The following is an 18142-nucleotide window of genomic DNA, read 5'->3' on the forward strand; positions in this document are numbered from 1 at the left end:
AAGAAAAGAAGAAACCTGCTCATTCACTTTGTTGCATAAGCTGCATGTACTGGACGCAAAGGTGCTTATTTAAACACCCACGGCAAGGTAAAAAACCTAAATGGAACATGAAGCAAAATAGATACAGCACATCATTTTTTATGTTAAATTGTGATCAACTAATCCTGTATTTTGGGAATTTTACAAGCAGGAATTACTAAGTATACAACCTTTACAGTGACCCTGCTATGAGAGCAAAAAGCCAGCCAGAGTTTGGCTTAAGGCTGCAACAACTGGCTACTTACTCCTGTTCTGCATTAGAAATTAGACTAAAGTTTAAATAGTGTAATTTAAGATAAAGTATAGACATATAATAAGACAAATACAGTAGAAATATAAAATGTACATTGTTGTTCATGTTCAGATTCTCCTCTCAGAAAAACTGAAACCAACAGTAACCATCTACCACTTAGAAAGGATAATGTTGGGTTTTTCTTTCCCCTGGAACCTGACCAAGACTATCAAAATTCTATTTATTTTAAAATATATTTCTATGCACACTATGTGCCAGAATTTTCCTTAATCTTCTTGGCCACATTCTTTTGAACACTAGCTTTAGGCAAGTGCATTTACCTTTCCAAAAAATCATTCAAATTAAAAAACTAATTGTTAGAAAAGAACATGCTAGAAGTGCTAAATTATTTTTAAGCTTTATGAAGTGAAGGAAAAAAATGATAATAACATTAATGGTTTTGTCACTTCTGCTCTTCTGTAGTTGTGCTTCATCCAGCTCCTTCTCCATTTTCTCTCTTTCTAAATTCAAATCGCTTAGCTCTTGATCGGTCCTTTTAATCCTCCTTTGTAGTTTACGATTCTCAGCATCCTTTGTAAGGTTTTCTGAACGCAGCTCTGCTAAGAGGGTCTCTTTTTCCATCAAGAGAGCTTGATAATCCTCAGCACCCTGAAATATAAAGCAGCATTCAAGTTCTAGAAGGTATTCTGTAGAGACGGGAAGTCTTTACTCCTGTTGTGTCCAAACCCACTCCCCCGCGCATCTTTCCAGTACTTCACAATTGTGGTGCAAAAATACAGTGAGATGACAGTTACACAAGAGGGAAAATGTTACACTGAAAATGTTCCGAGCTAACGTAACACAGGTTTCTGTGACATCCAGCACAGGATGAGAGCATCTTAGATAATTAAGAATTAGATAAAGGTTGACCTGCAAAGGAGCCCAGAGTGCAAATGAGATCATATAATTATTATTGGTTCCCAAAGCTCTTATTCCAGAAAACTTTCTACTTTGGGGTTTATTTGAATCCAGACTAGGTCAAGCAGTTACCAAGCCACAAGCGTAGTTTTTATACGAAATAGCAAGTCTGATTTGCGTTCTTCCCCATCATATACTGTTACAACCAGCCTCCAAGTTCACGATGGAGATGACAGGAGTAGTGGGCTGGCCAGCGTGATCTACTCACAGAGAACTGCCTTCAACCCAAGCTTGGAGCTAAGGAGCAGAGTAATGAGGAGAAGGGCTTGCTCTGTCACCCACCGTGCAACACGGGTTCTGTGGACGGGAGGAATGAGTTGCACACTTTTTAAATTTAGAACTTCGCAAAAATAATCAAGCTCACATAAAAATGAAAGGGTTAAAAAAAAAAATCAGAGTAATGTTTCTAAGTAGGACTTCACAGGTATGAAAAAGCAAATATACGCTACAGATTCGCACACAGGCCAAAGTGACCTGAATAAGAAATAGGATATACTTTTCTCAATAGACCACGTTTAAAATTTGGCCTTAAGTGAAACAAATGGCTTTTGAAGAAATGGAGGTGCTCTGTGAGAACTCAACGTTACTGCTGCATTAGACTCTGAAATCAAACCCAGCACAGTCAGTCACAAAAGCTGCGGGTGTTTGTACTTGGGAGGGAAGCGTTTCAACCTTTGCCATTCCTGCTGCGCTAAGAGAACAAGAGGACGACCAACCATCATCATGGAAGATTCATCGCTGCCTCTAATCAGTGTTAGTCTTATCAGACTTAGTTGTAGATGAGTTTGAAAACATTACGAGAGACATTACATTGTCTGCTTTAATATCAAATTTGTTCTTGCTCCCATTTTACATTTTAAGACCTTTATAATGCATAAATTACCATCATAAAGTCCTTTCTCCTCTGCACACATGAAACCATTACTAAATCACATTTCCACAAACAACATTCTACTATTTTAGAAACAGTGGCTTCATATTTATTATATAAATAAATCCAAACAAGTGTCTCAATCAATTCAACTCTGCTAACATGAAGAGTGTGCCATTACCGTACTTTTGGAAGAAAAACCAAAACATTCTTAGGTCAAAGAAAGCTCAAATCATCTCAGCTCCACAACTATTTGTGTCTTTATTTTTAATTCATTTTGCTTTCACACATTTCTCCCTTAATAATTCTCAGTTGTTATAGAAGAAAAAGCTCAAGAAACAAGATAACTAACCTGACATTTTAACACTGCATCATTTAAATAATTTGGTTTGGTAAGTTTTTTTCAAAGTAAGAAAAATTAAACATTTTAAACAACATTTTAAACTATTTTCCATTCCTCTACTTGCAAAGATACAAAGCACTATGGAGAAGGGAGGAGCAGGGACGGGGGAAGCCACATTAATTGCTTGCTTCTTACCTTGAATTTTTGGACGTGTGCTTTGTGAGTTGCCTCTCTTGCCTTTGCCAATGAAGCATTTAGATCTTCTATTTCAGAACCAAGCTCCTCATTCTTTAAATAAAGTAAAATGAATACTATGTGGAAACAGTTATTTCCAAGGGATGGTGATCCAGCAATAGCTATCCCATCTTATCATCCATTCATCCAACTACACAAAACAAATACTTTAAAAACACCAAATACATTATAACAAATCTTCTATAAAGAAATTCTTGTTCTTATACCACACTCACTAGACTGCCTATCACTCAAGTTAAATGTTTCTCATTCTTCCGCAAAATCTGAATTTCAGCTGATGCCAACTTCTCCTATTTTCGCTGTCTTTATGACAACTCCACTTACCCAACAACATAAAATACTTCTCGTACCTTTTAAGTGGTGCTCAGAGCTGATAAAAATCAATGTGCAACTGAGAACATTTTTCTTCAAAGCTCTTAAGAGAGAAAGTATCAGTTAAGGAGCTTTTTCGTCTCTCCTCCAGTCCAAGACCCAAAACTCCAGATAAACAGAATTGCTTACGGATATGGCAGTTGTGATTAAGGATCCACTCGAAGCCTCCTAATGATCAGTCAACCCCTGGCACATACACACCACACTCCCCTCCCAGTGAGAGTTCAACACACCAGCAAGATCATCATCATCATACCTCTTTTTCCTTTGCTTTTAATGCCACCGTTAGCCCTTGAATGGTTTTATCCCTTTTCAAACCATTCTTCTTTTCCACAGCAAGCTCATTTTCCCTCTCTTGCAGCTCTTCTTGAAGTGACTACATGAGGTGATGTGAAAGTTGCATTAACTTCCCACTAAGAGATACTGTAACTACACATTAATAAGCACATTCACTCAGAGTTCTCGTATCATATCACTCAGATTACTAATGTAAAATATAGCCCCAAAATGCAAGTCATCATTTTAAAGATGTGCCTGGAATATAGTAATAAGAAGCATAATCTCATGGGCTGGCCATGAGCATCAGCTTCAATATTTGATGAGCATGCCTATCAGCTTTACTGAATATTGCTTGAAAACCAGAAAGGATCATTTACCAGAGGACTTGCTTTGCTTCTTTTCGCGTCAAGGTCTCTCTGTATCTATGAATGCATAACAAGAGACACCAACATGCACTGGAAGTGGGCAAGGAAACAGAAACAAGATTAGAACTTACCTGAATCTTTTTTTCAAAGGAATTTCTCTCATTTTTAAGCTCCATTCTAATAGCCTATGAGAACAAAACAGCTGTTACATACAAGTAATTTCATTCTAAACATAAATGTAACTCATGAAGCATCAAAATAAAGCAAAATGAGCTTAAAAACCTTGGGCAGAAAAAAAATAACACAAAAAACTTAGTATACACCTCAAAACTGTACTACATTAAACATTCCTTCCTAGTAGTCTACAAATCTACCTGGGCACAGTATGAGCCTGTCTACATTAAGAAGACAAGGAAAAAAAACCCACAACACACAATATGTTCTTCCACAACACAGGACAACTGTACTTGTAGGGTTAACAAAAATGCATTTTGAAGAGACATTTATCTATGTCAGCAAGATGCTTTTCTCACGAGAGATTTTAATTAGCACTTTTCCTCGGGGAAGTTACGGAATTTTTTTTTAAAGTAATCATATGGAAAAACAGAGTTGTGCAAAGGTATTCATCAGAATTTTTTCTCCAGTACTGCATCCCCAAATGATAATACAGTCTGTCCACCTCCTATGAAATGATTAAAGATGACGCTGTCCTCATTTTCACCTTGACACACAAATATTTTTGTGAAACCAGGGTAGTTTTCCCTGACACATACTGATTTAATTGCAAGAAGACCCAGAACTGAACACAATTCCACTAATCAGTCCAGCCATAGAAGGTTCACTTGCCTATTCTTGCTACAGACTAAAAGGGTATTTAGGTGCTGCTCAATATTAAGTTCCAATATAAAAGGGCAGAAAATTTCTCAGAAGCACAACAGCCTCCATGACTACTTTTAATTGTTGGAGCTTTAATTTATTGCTTGAATAATCAGTGGGAAAGAAAAAAGAAAAAAAAAAGACAATGAGCCTTAAAAATCTGTTTCTACCTTTCAGCTTTCAGGAGATCCATCTTCCTGCTTTAAGAGTCAAGTGAAATAAAATACTGACTCTTAACACCTTCTGTAGGCTAAAGGTCAGACTTTCACTTTAGTTCATGAGATTTTTTTTAATGCCTAACTCCCTTACCACAGCTTTTTCACAATAGTAGAGATATTCCAAACATAAACTCTCGACTCACATTCTTAACTTCTATAGAAGTCATGTAATCTATTGAGGGATCTATTAACATCTTGCGTTTTTTTATATATGTACTTCTAAAAAGCAATTCCACAGTATCTATAATAAAATACAGGCATAAAGTCAATAGGAAACATGACCTCTCATAGAATGAACAGTAAGCATGGAGAACAAGGATAAATATTGACTGCCAAACCACAATATAACCCATGAATGTTCAGGGAATGGAGAAGGGAATAACTGTGGAGAGCAAGATTTTTAAAAATTGGCTTAAGTCACATACTGCCAAGCACAAATCCTTTAAGATCCTAGACCGCATGAGATTTAGAACACGTAACTTGTTCGGCCAGTTTCCTCACCTCTATCTCACTATCTTTTTCACGCCTCAAAGCGATGGTAAGTTCTCTGATTTTTTCTGCTGATAAGTTCCCATCTCCACTCTGAGACTTTTCCTCTTCCAGGTGTTGAATTAGAGCTTCTTTACTTTTCAATGACAGATTCAGTTGCTCTATAAGTCTAAAATTACAAGACTTTTGTTATTAATCTTGCATCATCTACCACAAATTCTCCAGTCATTGCAGTAAATCTTGCAGACAACTTTCCTACATAGAGACTCCAGCCAATACCTGTAAAACTGAGGGGAGACTTTCACAGCCCCTTCTCCCTCCAGAGAACCCAGAAAAGGCACCGTAACTTCAAAGAGAGCAACAAGCAGGGTTGAGCTATCCGCAAGGTGCTCATTTTTATTTTCCTCCAGTACCATTTCAAATGTCAACACTTAAGCTTCAATGTTTCAGTTACATCGTCCTTCTTAACACACACAAAAAGTGTATCAATCTATCCACTTCTTAGCACATACACCACCGATCCTTATGTGCCATCGCTAAGTGTCTCTCAAGTACCCAGTTTCACTTATATTCATACCTAAGCTGGTTCTTGTTTCACATACGGAAAAAAAGAAAGAAGTTAGGTCAACACTACCTTCTTTAGTCAATACACATGTCGACACTTCCAGTATTCCAACCGAGAAAAACAACAATGCTTGAGTTTTCTGACAGACATAAGGGTTACATGTGAAAACTTCCTGGCATAAGATGCCAGCTGTGATTCTCTCAGTATTTTGTAGCCGAGATGGTGAAAGTATCTTTTTAACACCATATGAATTCCAGATGTGCTACACCCAGACAAGTTTAAAGCATTGCACATTAATATTTGATTCACTTCAAGAAGAAAGTATTCTCTTCTTCCATTAGCACTATGTTTTTCTGGTCCTGTGAATCCTTACACTGCTCTACCAGTATGTACTTACAGTAGATCCTGCTAACTCTGGGTAACAACAGCGGGTGGAAGGGGGGGAAGAGAGGGGGGGGAAAAAAAAAAAAAACAACACACACACGTTCTTCATCATACTCCACTCAGCCTTCACTTCAGTGACCCAATCCTGACAATTTGTTTCCACACTTCGAGGACTGTTTTCACAGAATCTAGAGAGCTGGCAACCAAAGTACCTCTCAAAGGGACGGGTTTCCTAAGTCCTTCCCAGCTCAAGTCACTCAGGAGAGCAACTGTGTTCATGCAGATGACTAATGGATAGAAAGAGGAAAACAGGAAAGGGGAAGCAGGGGGGTCATATGAAAGCCAGGTTATAATTACTACGGTGACACATAAGGTGCAGTATCAAAACTTATTAGAATAGTTTCATAATTTTAAGCCACTGTAGATTTCAGATTTGCAGTTTTAAACCTCTATACTTTTACAAAAACTGCCCGGAAAACAGTGCAAGCCTTGCTTTGGTCCTACTGTAATACAAAACCGACGAAATGAAAGCCTCAGGCCAGCGCAACTTTCTGTACCAGGGTACACCAATTATGCAGCTACTCACGGGGCAGTTACCTGCCGGGTTCAGTCACAAACAGACAGGAAAGGATACTCCAAAGCATAAGGAATCATAACAATCTTTTGATCTCCACCCCAGGCTCACATCCCCTAACTAAGCTTTACATGCCTGGCAAGCCTCCCAGTACTTTACCCTACATAAGTCATTAAAAAAAACCAAACCAAACCAAACCAACAAACAAAAACACGACACACCAGAAAAACAACAAACCACACAAAACACACAACCTCCAAATTATTGAGATTTGAGTTTATACATTTTCCCTACCGAAAGCTACCGAACAACTCGCGTACCTTTCCAAGTACGTGCCAAACAAAGCAAAGCCAGTGCTTTGCAAAGCACAATCAAACCCATGAAGCTCAAACACACTGCGTTTCCCTTCCCATTAGATTTACCAACATCAACAGATCCATCACTGGGACTGAAGAGAACATAAGCACCACGAAATCAGTAAACGAACACAAATGAAAGAGCCAAGTTCTATTCAGCAATGGTTCAAGACAGCAGCAAGCAGGAGGTAAGTCAGCGAAGTTACAAAGATGCTTTAAAGCAGGACATGGTCATGTCACATGCGGACTGATTCTCTGACACTTTCAGACAACTTCTGAAGATGATTTTGCTATCGTGCAGTATGTAAACTGGTTGCTGTGTTCATTTAATAGCTGAATAGATTAGATGGCCAGTAACACGCACGTATCTGAGGGTAAGATCAAACTATTGAAACCCATGTCAACTCGTCACACTTTAGCAATAAACAATTTCAGTAGTTAGAAACATCACCAGCAGGAGTTCTGACCTGTCCTTCTCAGCTCCTGTAATTGTATCCACATCCTTTGCAGGGGCATTCATAATTGAAGAAAGTTTCTGCTCAGCAGCTACTCTCAGGGCTTTCTCCTTCTCTGTCATTGCAATAGCTTTTTCCACATCTTCTTGGGCTGTTTTAAGATTCTGTAATTAAAACACACAATCCCAGTAATTTAGGAACTTCTCTACCTATCCAATAGCACAAAGGATGCTTTGAGAAATCCCAGTTCCACTAAACTGAACAAAGGTCATAGAGATTCCCCTCGCCTTCCTCCTTTGTGAATACTGCTAAATCATGCTGATAGAAAATACCATCAGGAGACTGCTACCAACATCTTCCGTGACCAATTCATTCTTTAGGGATAGGAAAGCAAATACTGGAATATAGACACTTGTGCTATTTCTATTTACTTACAGAAAGAGCACTAGGCATCTATTCCCCTCACAAATACAGCTACAAAACCCCACACCTCCAGGTAAGTGCATACAGTCAACGAGGCAAAACAGTCACAAGCTTATGTATTTCTAGAGCTTGATGCAAACATTTCCAGCACAGACCATTCAATATCAAATTTGTTCTTTACAGGAAACCGAACTTCTCTTTGCTTCTGAGGAACCATGTTATTCATACAGAGGGGTTTTTTTTTGGGGGGGTTGCCTTTACACTACAAAATAAGGAAAATGTGAAGCAATTCTCCCATAAAGGTATCGACAGTAAATACAGGAATAAACGGTCTCAAGCACAGACAGCAAGGAATTAAAAAAGACATTGTTAAGAACAACCCTGTGGAACAGTAGAATGTTATGCAAAAAGGTGATGTAGCGACAGCAGAAGCCAGTAACATTTGGCAGATAAAAGTGAATCTAACAGGAGTTTAAGGCCCGCAGGCCCACCAGTTCAGCTGATGGCCTCTCCCATCCCATAATGAACACAGAGCGGAGATACAAATCCAAGATTCTGTGGCTTTCTGTATTGCAACAGTGACATCGCCTCTAAGGATGGGAAATGACAGGAGTGCTTACGAGGTGGTTTCAGCTATTTGTGAAGCTATATGTGAAGCTGAGACCTTATCAGTAGAAGCATTCAAAATCCAGCCCCTCCTCATCTAAACACAGATTGCAGTTCTGAAAGTGGAGCCTCCTCACACTGGAATTCAGGAACCAAAAGGTTTGTGCTGAGTGTACCTAAAATACCACCAATGGGTACGAATTTCCTGAAGAACTGCGATCCTCGTATTTGACATTTCAAGAGCAGCTAAAACCATCTTCCCCTTCATTATTTTTCCTCCTGGTTTTGCACTGGCTATTTTTCCAGGAGAGCTGAAACAATTTTGAAAATACATGTAGATCACAGTATCAAGTCTCAGACAATCGTACAAGGACAGTACTGATTTCTAACTACTCCTTCAGTTTCGGCCACTCACCTCTTCCAGAAAGTTTATTCTGCTAGTCAGGATTTTTTCCATTTCTTGCATCTTCTTTTGTGCCTCTTCTTTCACACGCTGTATTTCGGCTTCACCGCCCTGGGCCAAGCTTTCAACTGCCTTACTGAAAGACCATAATAATAGATAGAGATCCCATTGCATATCAGAGTGGAAAACATTTAAAGTGCAAGCGGCTGACAGATTATGCACAAGTGTCTCCACTTCATCTGTACCTGCTTGTCACTTTAAGGTTAAATAAAAATATATAAGCACTATATTGCAATTATAGTCTGACAGTCCCACACAGAAGCCTTGTCACAGTGGATAAGCAAGCAGTTTATATGTATGTTGAAAAAGTCTAATATTTCCTTCATATTTTTAAAGGCTCTACTTGAAACTAGGCTTCTGTGAAGTACTGAAAAAAGGGGTAATTGGTAACAAGTCAATGCCATGTGAGGTAAACCGCATAGAGAAAATTCCACAGAAAACGAGGCTCATGTAGCAGTCAGTGGCTGTCAGTCATTGCCAGCCTGGAATAGTTTTGAACCAGACATCTAGAGTAGCAGCTTAACAGGCTATTGTCAGCCCTACGGTCATCCATTCCCTCCCCAAAGCATATTCCACCTTGCCCATGCCATAAGACAATGTAACACTACATAATTTTTAAATAAGTTGTATTTGTTTAGAAAAGAGCTTCTGACAGAAAAGCAGGAATTTTAAGTGCATTCATTTCTACACCATTAAAAGCCACAAGATTCACTCTAGATGAGTTCTGAACTGCTCTCTCAGCCTGACAGGGAAGTGGTTTTTGTCATGTCTTCTCAATCCAGTGCTGTAAAAAACTAAGAAGTCCACCTCTTCACCTGTCGAGACAATTAAGCTCTTAGCTTAACTTCTATAGGAGGAATGCTAAGCCATTCCCAACTAGGGAGTCATTTATTTACCTAAAATACAGCAGGAAATATAATATCTCTGAGTCTGTCCCATAACTACAGGCCCACACATACTTGAAACTAATTTTTCCACACATTACAAAGGTCATTTTAATTTAGTTATAACTGAAAAGGATTAGGCCAGAATTAAATAAACTCATCATATCAAATTTTCCAACAACAAAAAAGACTCAAAGGTTGAGTAAAACAGGTAACATCCTCACAAAACAAATTCTTAGAAGTATATATATATAATTCTATTAAATTATTCTAAATGCATACAATTTTGTATATTTCTTCAGTGGGAAAAAAAAAAATAGAAGCAAGATCTTGGAAATCCTAAGTAACATTGAGAAATACACTGGTACTTACGAGGCTTTGATGAGCAGTTTCTCTCTCTCCTGCAGATCACGCTTCAGACTTTCTATCTCGACTTTCAGCTCAATGTTCTAGGACAAAAGAATAAAACTGTCTGGGGAGAATTCAGAGGTCACCCTACCCAAAAGTTACTGACAATGTGTAGATTGCTTTTTGCTTGGACCAGCAAATATAAAGTATAATTGGGCTAAGAATAGCATAGAGACATGTTAGCTTTTAAAGGACATGTTTTGCAAGGTCCAAGACTTTCAGAAATCTCAAAAAGCATTCAGGACCGTTGTATTCAAGCAACACAAATCCCCTACACACACAGAGACATAACTACTATAACAGGGAGTTTCTAGAGCTTCCATGCATGGTGGTTCTTTAAGTTATGAGATATCTTCTTTTCATTTTCTTTTAAAAACCTGATTGTATCAACTATGGAGGTTTTTAATAACCTTACAATTATTTTGTTATAGCCTGATAAAGCTATTCATGACATAAGCACACACTGTACAAAGAACTTCTTGGCCTGCAAGCAGACAGACACCATTTCAATTCATTAGCACCTACAAGACAGACACCAGTGTAGAAAACCAGGACAGACACCAACCAGCAACATTCAGTTGAAACCATGACCAAGCTAAACATCAATTTATGTACTTAACAACTGCAACAAGCATCAAGAGAGACTTCAGTTTCCATCCTATTACAGAAAAGAGACCTGATGCAAGCATCTGTTATAAATAACATGCTACTGCGTTACCAAAATGACTCTTCTTCCCTTCTAGAACGCAGGCAGCACCAAAGGGCCTAAGAAATCCTTACTTATCATCTGCAAACCTGAAATCACGAGGATGCAAGACATACCGCTTGACTCAAATCCTTCTTCCAACTTAAAAAGATACAAGTTTTTCTACAAGCTGACATGGGAAACACATCGATTTCCTGAATCCTGTACAAATACACATTCTTTCAGTTTAGAGCAATAAAACTACAAGCTACACTCAGCCCTAATAAAAATTTATCTATGTGCTTCAAAGGAAGCAACTTTGAGCTGGAGTGCCCAAACAGGCTCTGGGTAGCTGTACTGACAGCTGATAAACCCAGAGAGGAACAGAGGGTGAACTGAACTGCCCAATAGTTGAAAGCCGAATAACTACATACCAAATTCAGGGGAACTGTGCTGCTGCTTCCTCTGCTCCCCGTTCAGTAGATGACTTCAGCAGAACAACTATCAAAGATTCATAACCACTTACAGGAAATATAATATCTCTGAGTCTGTCCCATAACTACAGGCCCACATACATTTGAAACTAATTCTTCCACACCTTATAAAGGTCACTTTAATTTAGTTATAACTGAAAGGATTAGGCCAGAATTAAATAAACTCATATCAAAATTTCCAACAACAAAAAGGACTCAAAGGTTGAGTAAAACAGGTAACGTCCTCACAAAACAAATTCTTAGAAGTGTATATATATATAATTCCATTAAGTTATTCTAAATGCATACAATTTTGTATATTTCTTCAGTGGGACCATCAAATTTCTGCTGCATTCGCTCCTCCAGAAAGTATATACGAAGCTTCAGGTTGAAGTTCTCTTTTTTCAGATCAGTGATTTGCTGTGAAATAAGCAAGAAAACAAGCAAATTATGTCACGTGTTTCAAATCAAGTAAAAGAGTGAAAACAACTATCATTTGGGTTTGCTCTGCACAGTGCGAGGTTAGAATTCAAGATTTAATATGGTTAAATGTGGGTGATACACACACATATATATATATTTTCGAATGGTGAAGGTGTTAACAGCACATGATACCCAAGTCAAAATGAAACATCCCTCCAAAACAGTCTCACCCAGGGAGCTGCAAATACTCCAAGTCCTTCAACAGGTTTCTACCTTCTCCAGTTTCCACGCATATCACAGAACATATTTTTATCCCACCATCCCATATCAGCCATAACATTTTTCTCCCATCTTTACTCCTCACCTGAACAAGAAGAAATCCCACTCCAGCTTACCCCTTCTGAATGTTTTGGGGCTTGGGGTTTGGTTTTATTTTAAATACACATAAGCACATTGACACACACGTAAACGTCGTGTGTTTGTGTATGATGTTACCATTTAGCTTGCGTTTATTTTTAGCCTTGCAAAACTTTAATACACTTACGCAAATAACAATTGCAGAATAGTATTGTTTAAAAATATATAATACACGCTGTTGTGCAGGCGGTGCTTCTTAGAATATTTCTTCTTTAGGTAATCAAACAGTGTCTGACTTTACACAAAAAGAATCCAAGAGGGATCCAAGTAGTTCTATCCTCTATGAAACAGAACTTGAACAAAACGTAAGATGTCACGCTGAAACGGAAATACGTTCTTGGCAAAAGCTTGGCATGGCAGTCTTGTTCATGGGAAGAAAAGCCACAAGCACACAAGACATGAGCCCAATCGAACACCAATAAAACCTTTATCCCATCCCATATTTCATCTTTGGGAAAAAACTGGTTATGATTTTTAACTTTCCTAGTAGAAGTAGTAACATAGTTGATGGTTTCATTAAAGAAAGGAGACTCCCTCTAAATTTGTTTTAAGAACTGAGTGTAAAACATTCATTCAAATAAGACTTGTGCCTCCTGCCAGATGCTTTCAGCAAAAGGAAACCTAATATGTTAGAGCTACTAACAAAATATTTATGTAGGCTTCTCCAGAACAGTATAGTACCACTTGTAAAAATTATTAGCAACACAATTCTTAAAATATTTGGCTTGTGAAACCTAAGATTATTTTTTGTAACTGCAGTCAGAACCTGCAGCTGCAAACAATTCTTCAGTTTAATAATCTTTGCCCAGCAAGATGCCTCAGCATTATTCACATAAGTAAATATCATCCAAGCAACTGAAAATACACTTGCTCCACGCACTTTGTGGCCCATTCACACATTCTGAAGAAGCCCGTCTTTAGAAGCAGTAGCAATACATATATTTAACTTCACCATTGTTTCCCTACAATTCTAATTGGAGGGCCACAAACGGCAGTGGATATAAACCTGACCTACGTGAATTGTAACTGCTTAAATCATGACATCTCATGAGTATCACAGAGTATTGTGAGTAACTGGAATGACGACATTTTGGAATATTCAAACAGATGTAAGTGTGAAAACAATGCAGATCTGGGCCAGATCCTGCATGTCGTGCTGGCAACTTCAATACCATGTTCAACTAGCGAGAGCAGATCTTCCAGCGTTTGGTTTGTGGTTCTTTTTAAGCTGCCAGTAGATCATTTCCTGTTCGTTCAGGAAAAGTCCAAGTGCCAAAGACAGTCAAACTGTATCAGTTGAAATTCTAGTTAGTATTCACACATTCATTACATTTTGGAGTCAAAAGGACAAAACAGTTTCAAAAGAACTCAGCATTCCTTAATTCTGCTCACATGTATTTCAGTGGCAGAGCTTAAGGGTACTATTTTCAAAAGGCAAACAAAACAGGCTAAGCAATCATAAACCAAGAAGTGAAACAAATGTTGTCTCTGACATTCAGTTTCTCAGAGGAAAGTTAATTGAGGCAGACTACAATTTGAAAATTATAGCTTAATAAAAGACAACGTGTAAAATGTGAACAAGTTCACACTACAAAGGGATTTTAATGGCAACATTCTCAACTTATGCATTTAAAAGGCTTCGTTGTAATTCCTTTATGCATTTGGAATTCTGTATTTAAAAAAGGAATGAAAGAAGAGAAGCAGCCGATACTTCTTGAGAAAGCAGGACAATGCAATCCACTCTACACTCCGGACAGCAAATACCACTTGCCTGGCTCAGGAGCTCTTTTCCAAGTCTGCACAGAGCCACTTCTATGCATCTGTCAGCAGAGGCTGTGGTTTCACTGCACAACACAGGTTTTGCCAGCAGAGGCCATTTTACAAGACAGTAAAACTCTAAGTGGGTTTGGGTAGACAAGAAAGAGCCCACAAATATTATTACTTAGCTCCCTAACTTGATATCGATCATCCCCCTTCTATTCATGAACACCTAATAAACCATAACAAGGTCCTCAATTAAAGATGCCTTTCATTTTGCCCATGTAATCACATATTCTATCACAAGGTGGTTCCCCCCCATATTGCAAGAAATTGGAACACACCATAAATACTAGAAAAAAAACCTACACCTCTAATGTTATCTGGCTCAGCATCTTCTCCAGGTCTGAAAATACAAGGACCTTTTCTAGGTGGATCTTCAAGGGTCATTACAACCATCCTGTTCTCTCTGCTACTGGATGTTTAGTAAATAGTAAAAGGACAAAAAAGCAACTACTCTCTTTGTCAAGTTTAACCTTCCAGCTACCAGCAATCTCAAAGAGTCAAAAGCAGAAGTTATAGAAATATCTGCGTTTAAAGGACTCTTCTTTCTTCAGTTGAATGGATATTTTAGCTTCATTACACTGTTTGCATCCATAAAAGCCTCTGAGACCTTTTACAGCTCAGTTTAACACAAGGGGTCTGCATGCACCAGGAAGCCAGAGATCTGTGGGGAGAGACTTTCTCCTCTGTATCACACACAAACAATAGATTTTTCCTCCTTTCTACAACTCCTTCCCCTGTGCAAACAAACACAGCAGATAAACCACTTGCAGAATGTATATTCTAGACAGGTCTTTAGCATATATCAAAGATTTTAAGCACATACTAATAGCAAGGCTGTCTCTTTTTACCCCAGCCAATACACAAAAGAGAAAGTGAAATAGATATGGACTATAAAAAACATCCTTCACCAGCGCTTTCCAAATCAAGCTTTAAATTCTGAACAAAAGGTATAGCTTTCTCCTCAGAGGGACATAAGGCCACAAGAAACTGAAAGAGTTCAGAAGCAACACTCATTTCGAACATAACAATGTTACAAAAGGCAAAAGCAGCCACAGAAGCACTGGAAACTGCAGACACTTGAACACATCCTGAAGATCACAAGCCACAGCCTTTATCTGTAGCAAACATCTCCGAGATTTTTTTTATTGCGTTCGTCTCTACAGTTTCTTCACAGTATCATAAGAACTTGAGTTAAACGACTTAAAACTTTTTACAGGGAAGTTGTCCTGCAACACAGCTATACCCCAACCAAACCATCATTCAGCAATTATGAGCAATTGGCTTCTTCAGTTTAAATAACCAATACAATTTATACCTTTTTAAAAAATCTGATGTTTTCTTTTATACTCTAGTAAGTGCCAAGAACAGTTTTACCTACAGAATTGTCACGATACTAGACCTTTACAACAAAAGTATTCCAAGCATACTCAGACATAATTATAAAGGTAAAAGGTATTATGCAGCAGTCAATGAATTAAAAAGTCAAATCCTGTACTAGTCTCAATGAAAATAAACATCATGCTTCCCTGAAATTAATCAATTGCAGATTTGCAAACCAAGTTCTTATGTTTCTGGTGACTGTGTGAATGTCTGAGCAGAGGCTGCCAATTTTTGTTTCGCAACTCAAGAGCAGCAGTTGGTTAGTCTCAACAACAATTTTTTTCCTGTTTTTGAAAGCAACACTTAGGAAACAGAGGTTCAAAGCACAGATAGGCAGCTCGTCACACCTCCAACAGATCTGTGCTGATGGGCACAAAGTAAGAACCTCACCCAGAGTCAACACTTTAGCCAGCATGTTTGAAATACCTTGGCCATAAATCTCCCACTGAGTCTTATATTAAAAATCTGCTTACATTTTCATAGTCCTTCATGGTCCGAGCTCTACTTGGCGAGACTGTATCCTCTGCCACATCTGGTAACACTAGACATTTAAAAAGACAGAACAAGTTCAGGCAGCAGAACCTCTAAACTAGGCTTCAATTTGGAAACAGCAAAGGTCTGCGTTAATCTCTGTTCCTAAAATGAATGTACGTGTATTTAAGCTTCTGTTTGCACATATATTCTGTAACAGCCACATTTAATAGGACTGCATAACTTATTTCTATTCTGATTGGTGAGAGCAAACTTTTAATCAGAATAATTAGACTGTATAAAACATGTAGCACTTGCATCATCTTAAATATAAAGTGGTAGCTGAGGACTCAGACTGACTGTCATACTAACTAAAGGAAAATATTTTCTTTAATGTACTTCCAAAACTGTTATGCAACTATGGAGAGGAATCTGGAAAATAACCCAAAGAATGCCAGCTAGTGGTTTTTAGATCTTGACATTGTGATTAATTTCACAAGACAGCTTTCCTAGAGCACACGCAGAACACAGTAACATCACTTTGCAGCATTTGTTATGTTTCCTATATTTGTTTATTTTCATGAGCAAACAGATCTTCCTGTGCAACCACCTAATTCGAGTCAGTTTCAATTACCTACTTGAAGTCAGCCAAGTTACCTTGCTTGTTACATGCATGTGTAAAAAGAAATCAAAAACATAGACCTTGAATTTACAGAACAGGGAAGAGTTAAGCCCATAGATAAGTTTCGAAATAATACTGTTCAGTTGTTTTACTTTAAAATAAGTGTTTCAAGCAAGTCTCCCACACCTGGAGAGGAAGATAGTTACATGGTCGTCATATAGAAAAATGCACTGAATGACAGCTGCCGTTCAACAGGAACTAGACAGGAAGGTTTCTTAATGCAGAAATAGATAAAAGCGAAGATACAGAGTCCAGGTCAGGCCTGCAAGCAGAAGTAACTGAAGAGCTGAGCTGCAACCGAACAACCTAATGATGTGCAGCATGCAACTTCCCTCAAGCTGAGCAGAATAAGAAACAGCAATATTGCCTCGCTTGATACTCTAAGCATTTTAAGTACACGCTCCACAAAACCGCTCATCACCTCATGCAAGACTCCTGATGACCACAGGCCACAGAGGGACAGCAGTAACTGCAGCTCTATAATGACAGAACTTACAAAAAGCTGCCGCGTCACTTTAAAACATTTTTCTGCCCTTTTTTCCGCCGCTCAGGTTTCGAGACCCCCCCGGAGCCCCGAGCCCCGGGCAGAGGCGGCTGAGGGGCCCGATCCCGCCCGCCCCGGGGGCTCCATCCCGCCCATCCGGCCTTACCTTCGCCGCCGGCCGGGGGCCGGGGGTCCCCGCGGGAGACGTCTGGCAGCTGGGAGATGCTGAGGAGGGAGGAGGACAGCGCTGAGGAGCCGAAAGCGCGGGGAGGTGCCGTCCCCCCGACACTCGCTCGGCGCCGGCAGGCCCAGCACAGCGGGAAGGGGGCGGTGGGCCCGGCGCCCGCGGTGGGCCCAGCCCCCGCCCAACGCTCCCGGCCGCCTACCTGCCCTCAAACGCCGCCGGCAGCGTCGGGTCTTCCCCCGGCAGCGAGTCCATGGCGGCGCGGGCCCGCGGGTCCCGCCGGCGGCCCGAGCTCCGGCCCCTTTGTGCGCGGCTTTGGCGGCTTCACTGGAATTCAAACGGCCGCAATCGCTTCCGCCATCTTTGCGTCGACAGAGGCGAAGCCGCTGAAGCCACCTCAGGAGAGCGCAGAAGGCGGGCACAATGGAAACTAAAGGAAAGCCGCCATATTTGGTGCGGGCGGTGGCTAAGGTTGGGCGGGCAGGCGCCATGTTGGCTGAGGGCAGAGCGGGGCGGGGTATGACGGCGACTGCCAGCTGGGCAAAGGGGCAGAAAGCTGCCGGGCGCCATCTTGAGTGAGGGCAACCTGGGCACGTTGTTCAAGCCCGTGGCCCGGCCGGGGCGGGGGACGGCGCTGCGACCGCGGCCGAGGGGCCGCGGGGCCCGGACCCGCCTCCCCCCGGG

General features: G+C 39.9%; 1 protein-coding gene across 1 annotated transcript in view; it reads right to left on the minus strand.

The window, feature by feature from the left end:
- The window catches only part of CDK5RAP2 (CDK5 regulatory subunit associated protein 2), a 75725-nt gene extending 57923 nt beyond the window's left edge, over positions 1-17802 (minus strand). The window contains exons 1-12 of the mRNA XM_065648579.1: positions 17661-17802; positions 17441-17499; positions 16111-16178; positions 11903-12013; positions 10400-10476; positions 9096-9219; positions 7664-7815; positions 5330-5486; positions 3866-3919; positions 3347-3466; positions 2659-2751; positions 722-940 (exon numbers count right to left, since the gene is read on the minus strand). Coding sequence (XP_065504651.1) covers positions 722-940; positions 2659-2751; positions 3347-3466; positions 3866-3919; positions 5330-5486; positions 7664-7815; positions 9096-9219; positions 10400-10476; positions 11903-12013; positions 16111-16178; positions 17441-17499; positions 17661-17713 — 1287 coding nt within the window. The 5' untranslated portion in view covers positions 17714-17802. The remainder of the gene's footprint in view (positions 1-721; positions 941-2658; positions 2752-3346; positions 3467-3865; positions 3920-5329; positions 5487-7663; positions 7816-9095; positions 9220-10399; positions 10477-11902; positions 12014-16110; positions 16179-17440; positions 17500-17660) is intronic.
- Between the last annotated feature and the right edge of the window lie 340 nt (positions 17803-18142).

This window comes from Caloenas nicobarica, chromosome 19, assembly GCF_036013445.1.
Source record: "Caloenas nicobarica isolate bCalNic1 chromosome 19, bCalNic1.hap1, whole genome shotgun sequence".
Taxonomy (NCBI): Eukaryota; Metazoa; Chordata; class Aves; order Columbiformes; family Columbidae; genus Caloenas; species Caloenas nicobarica.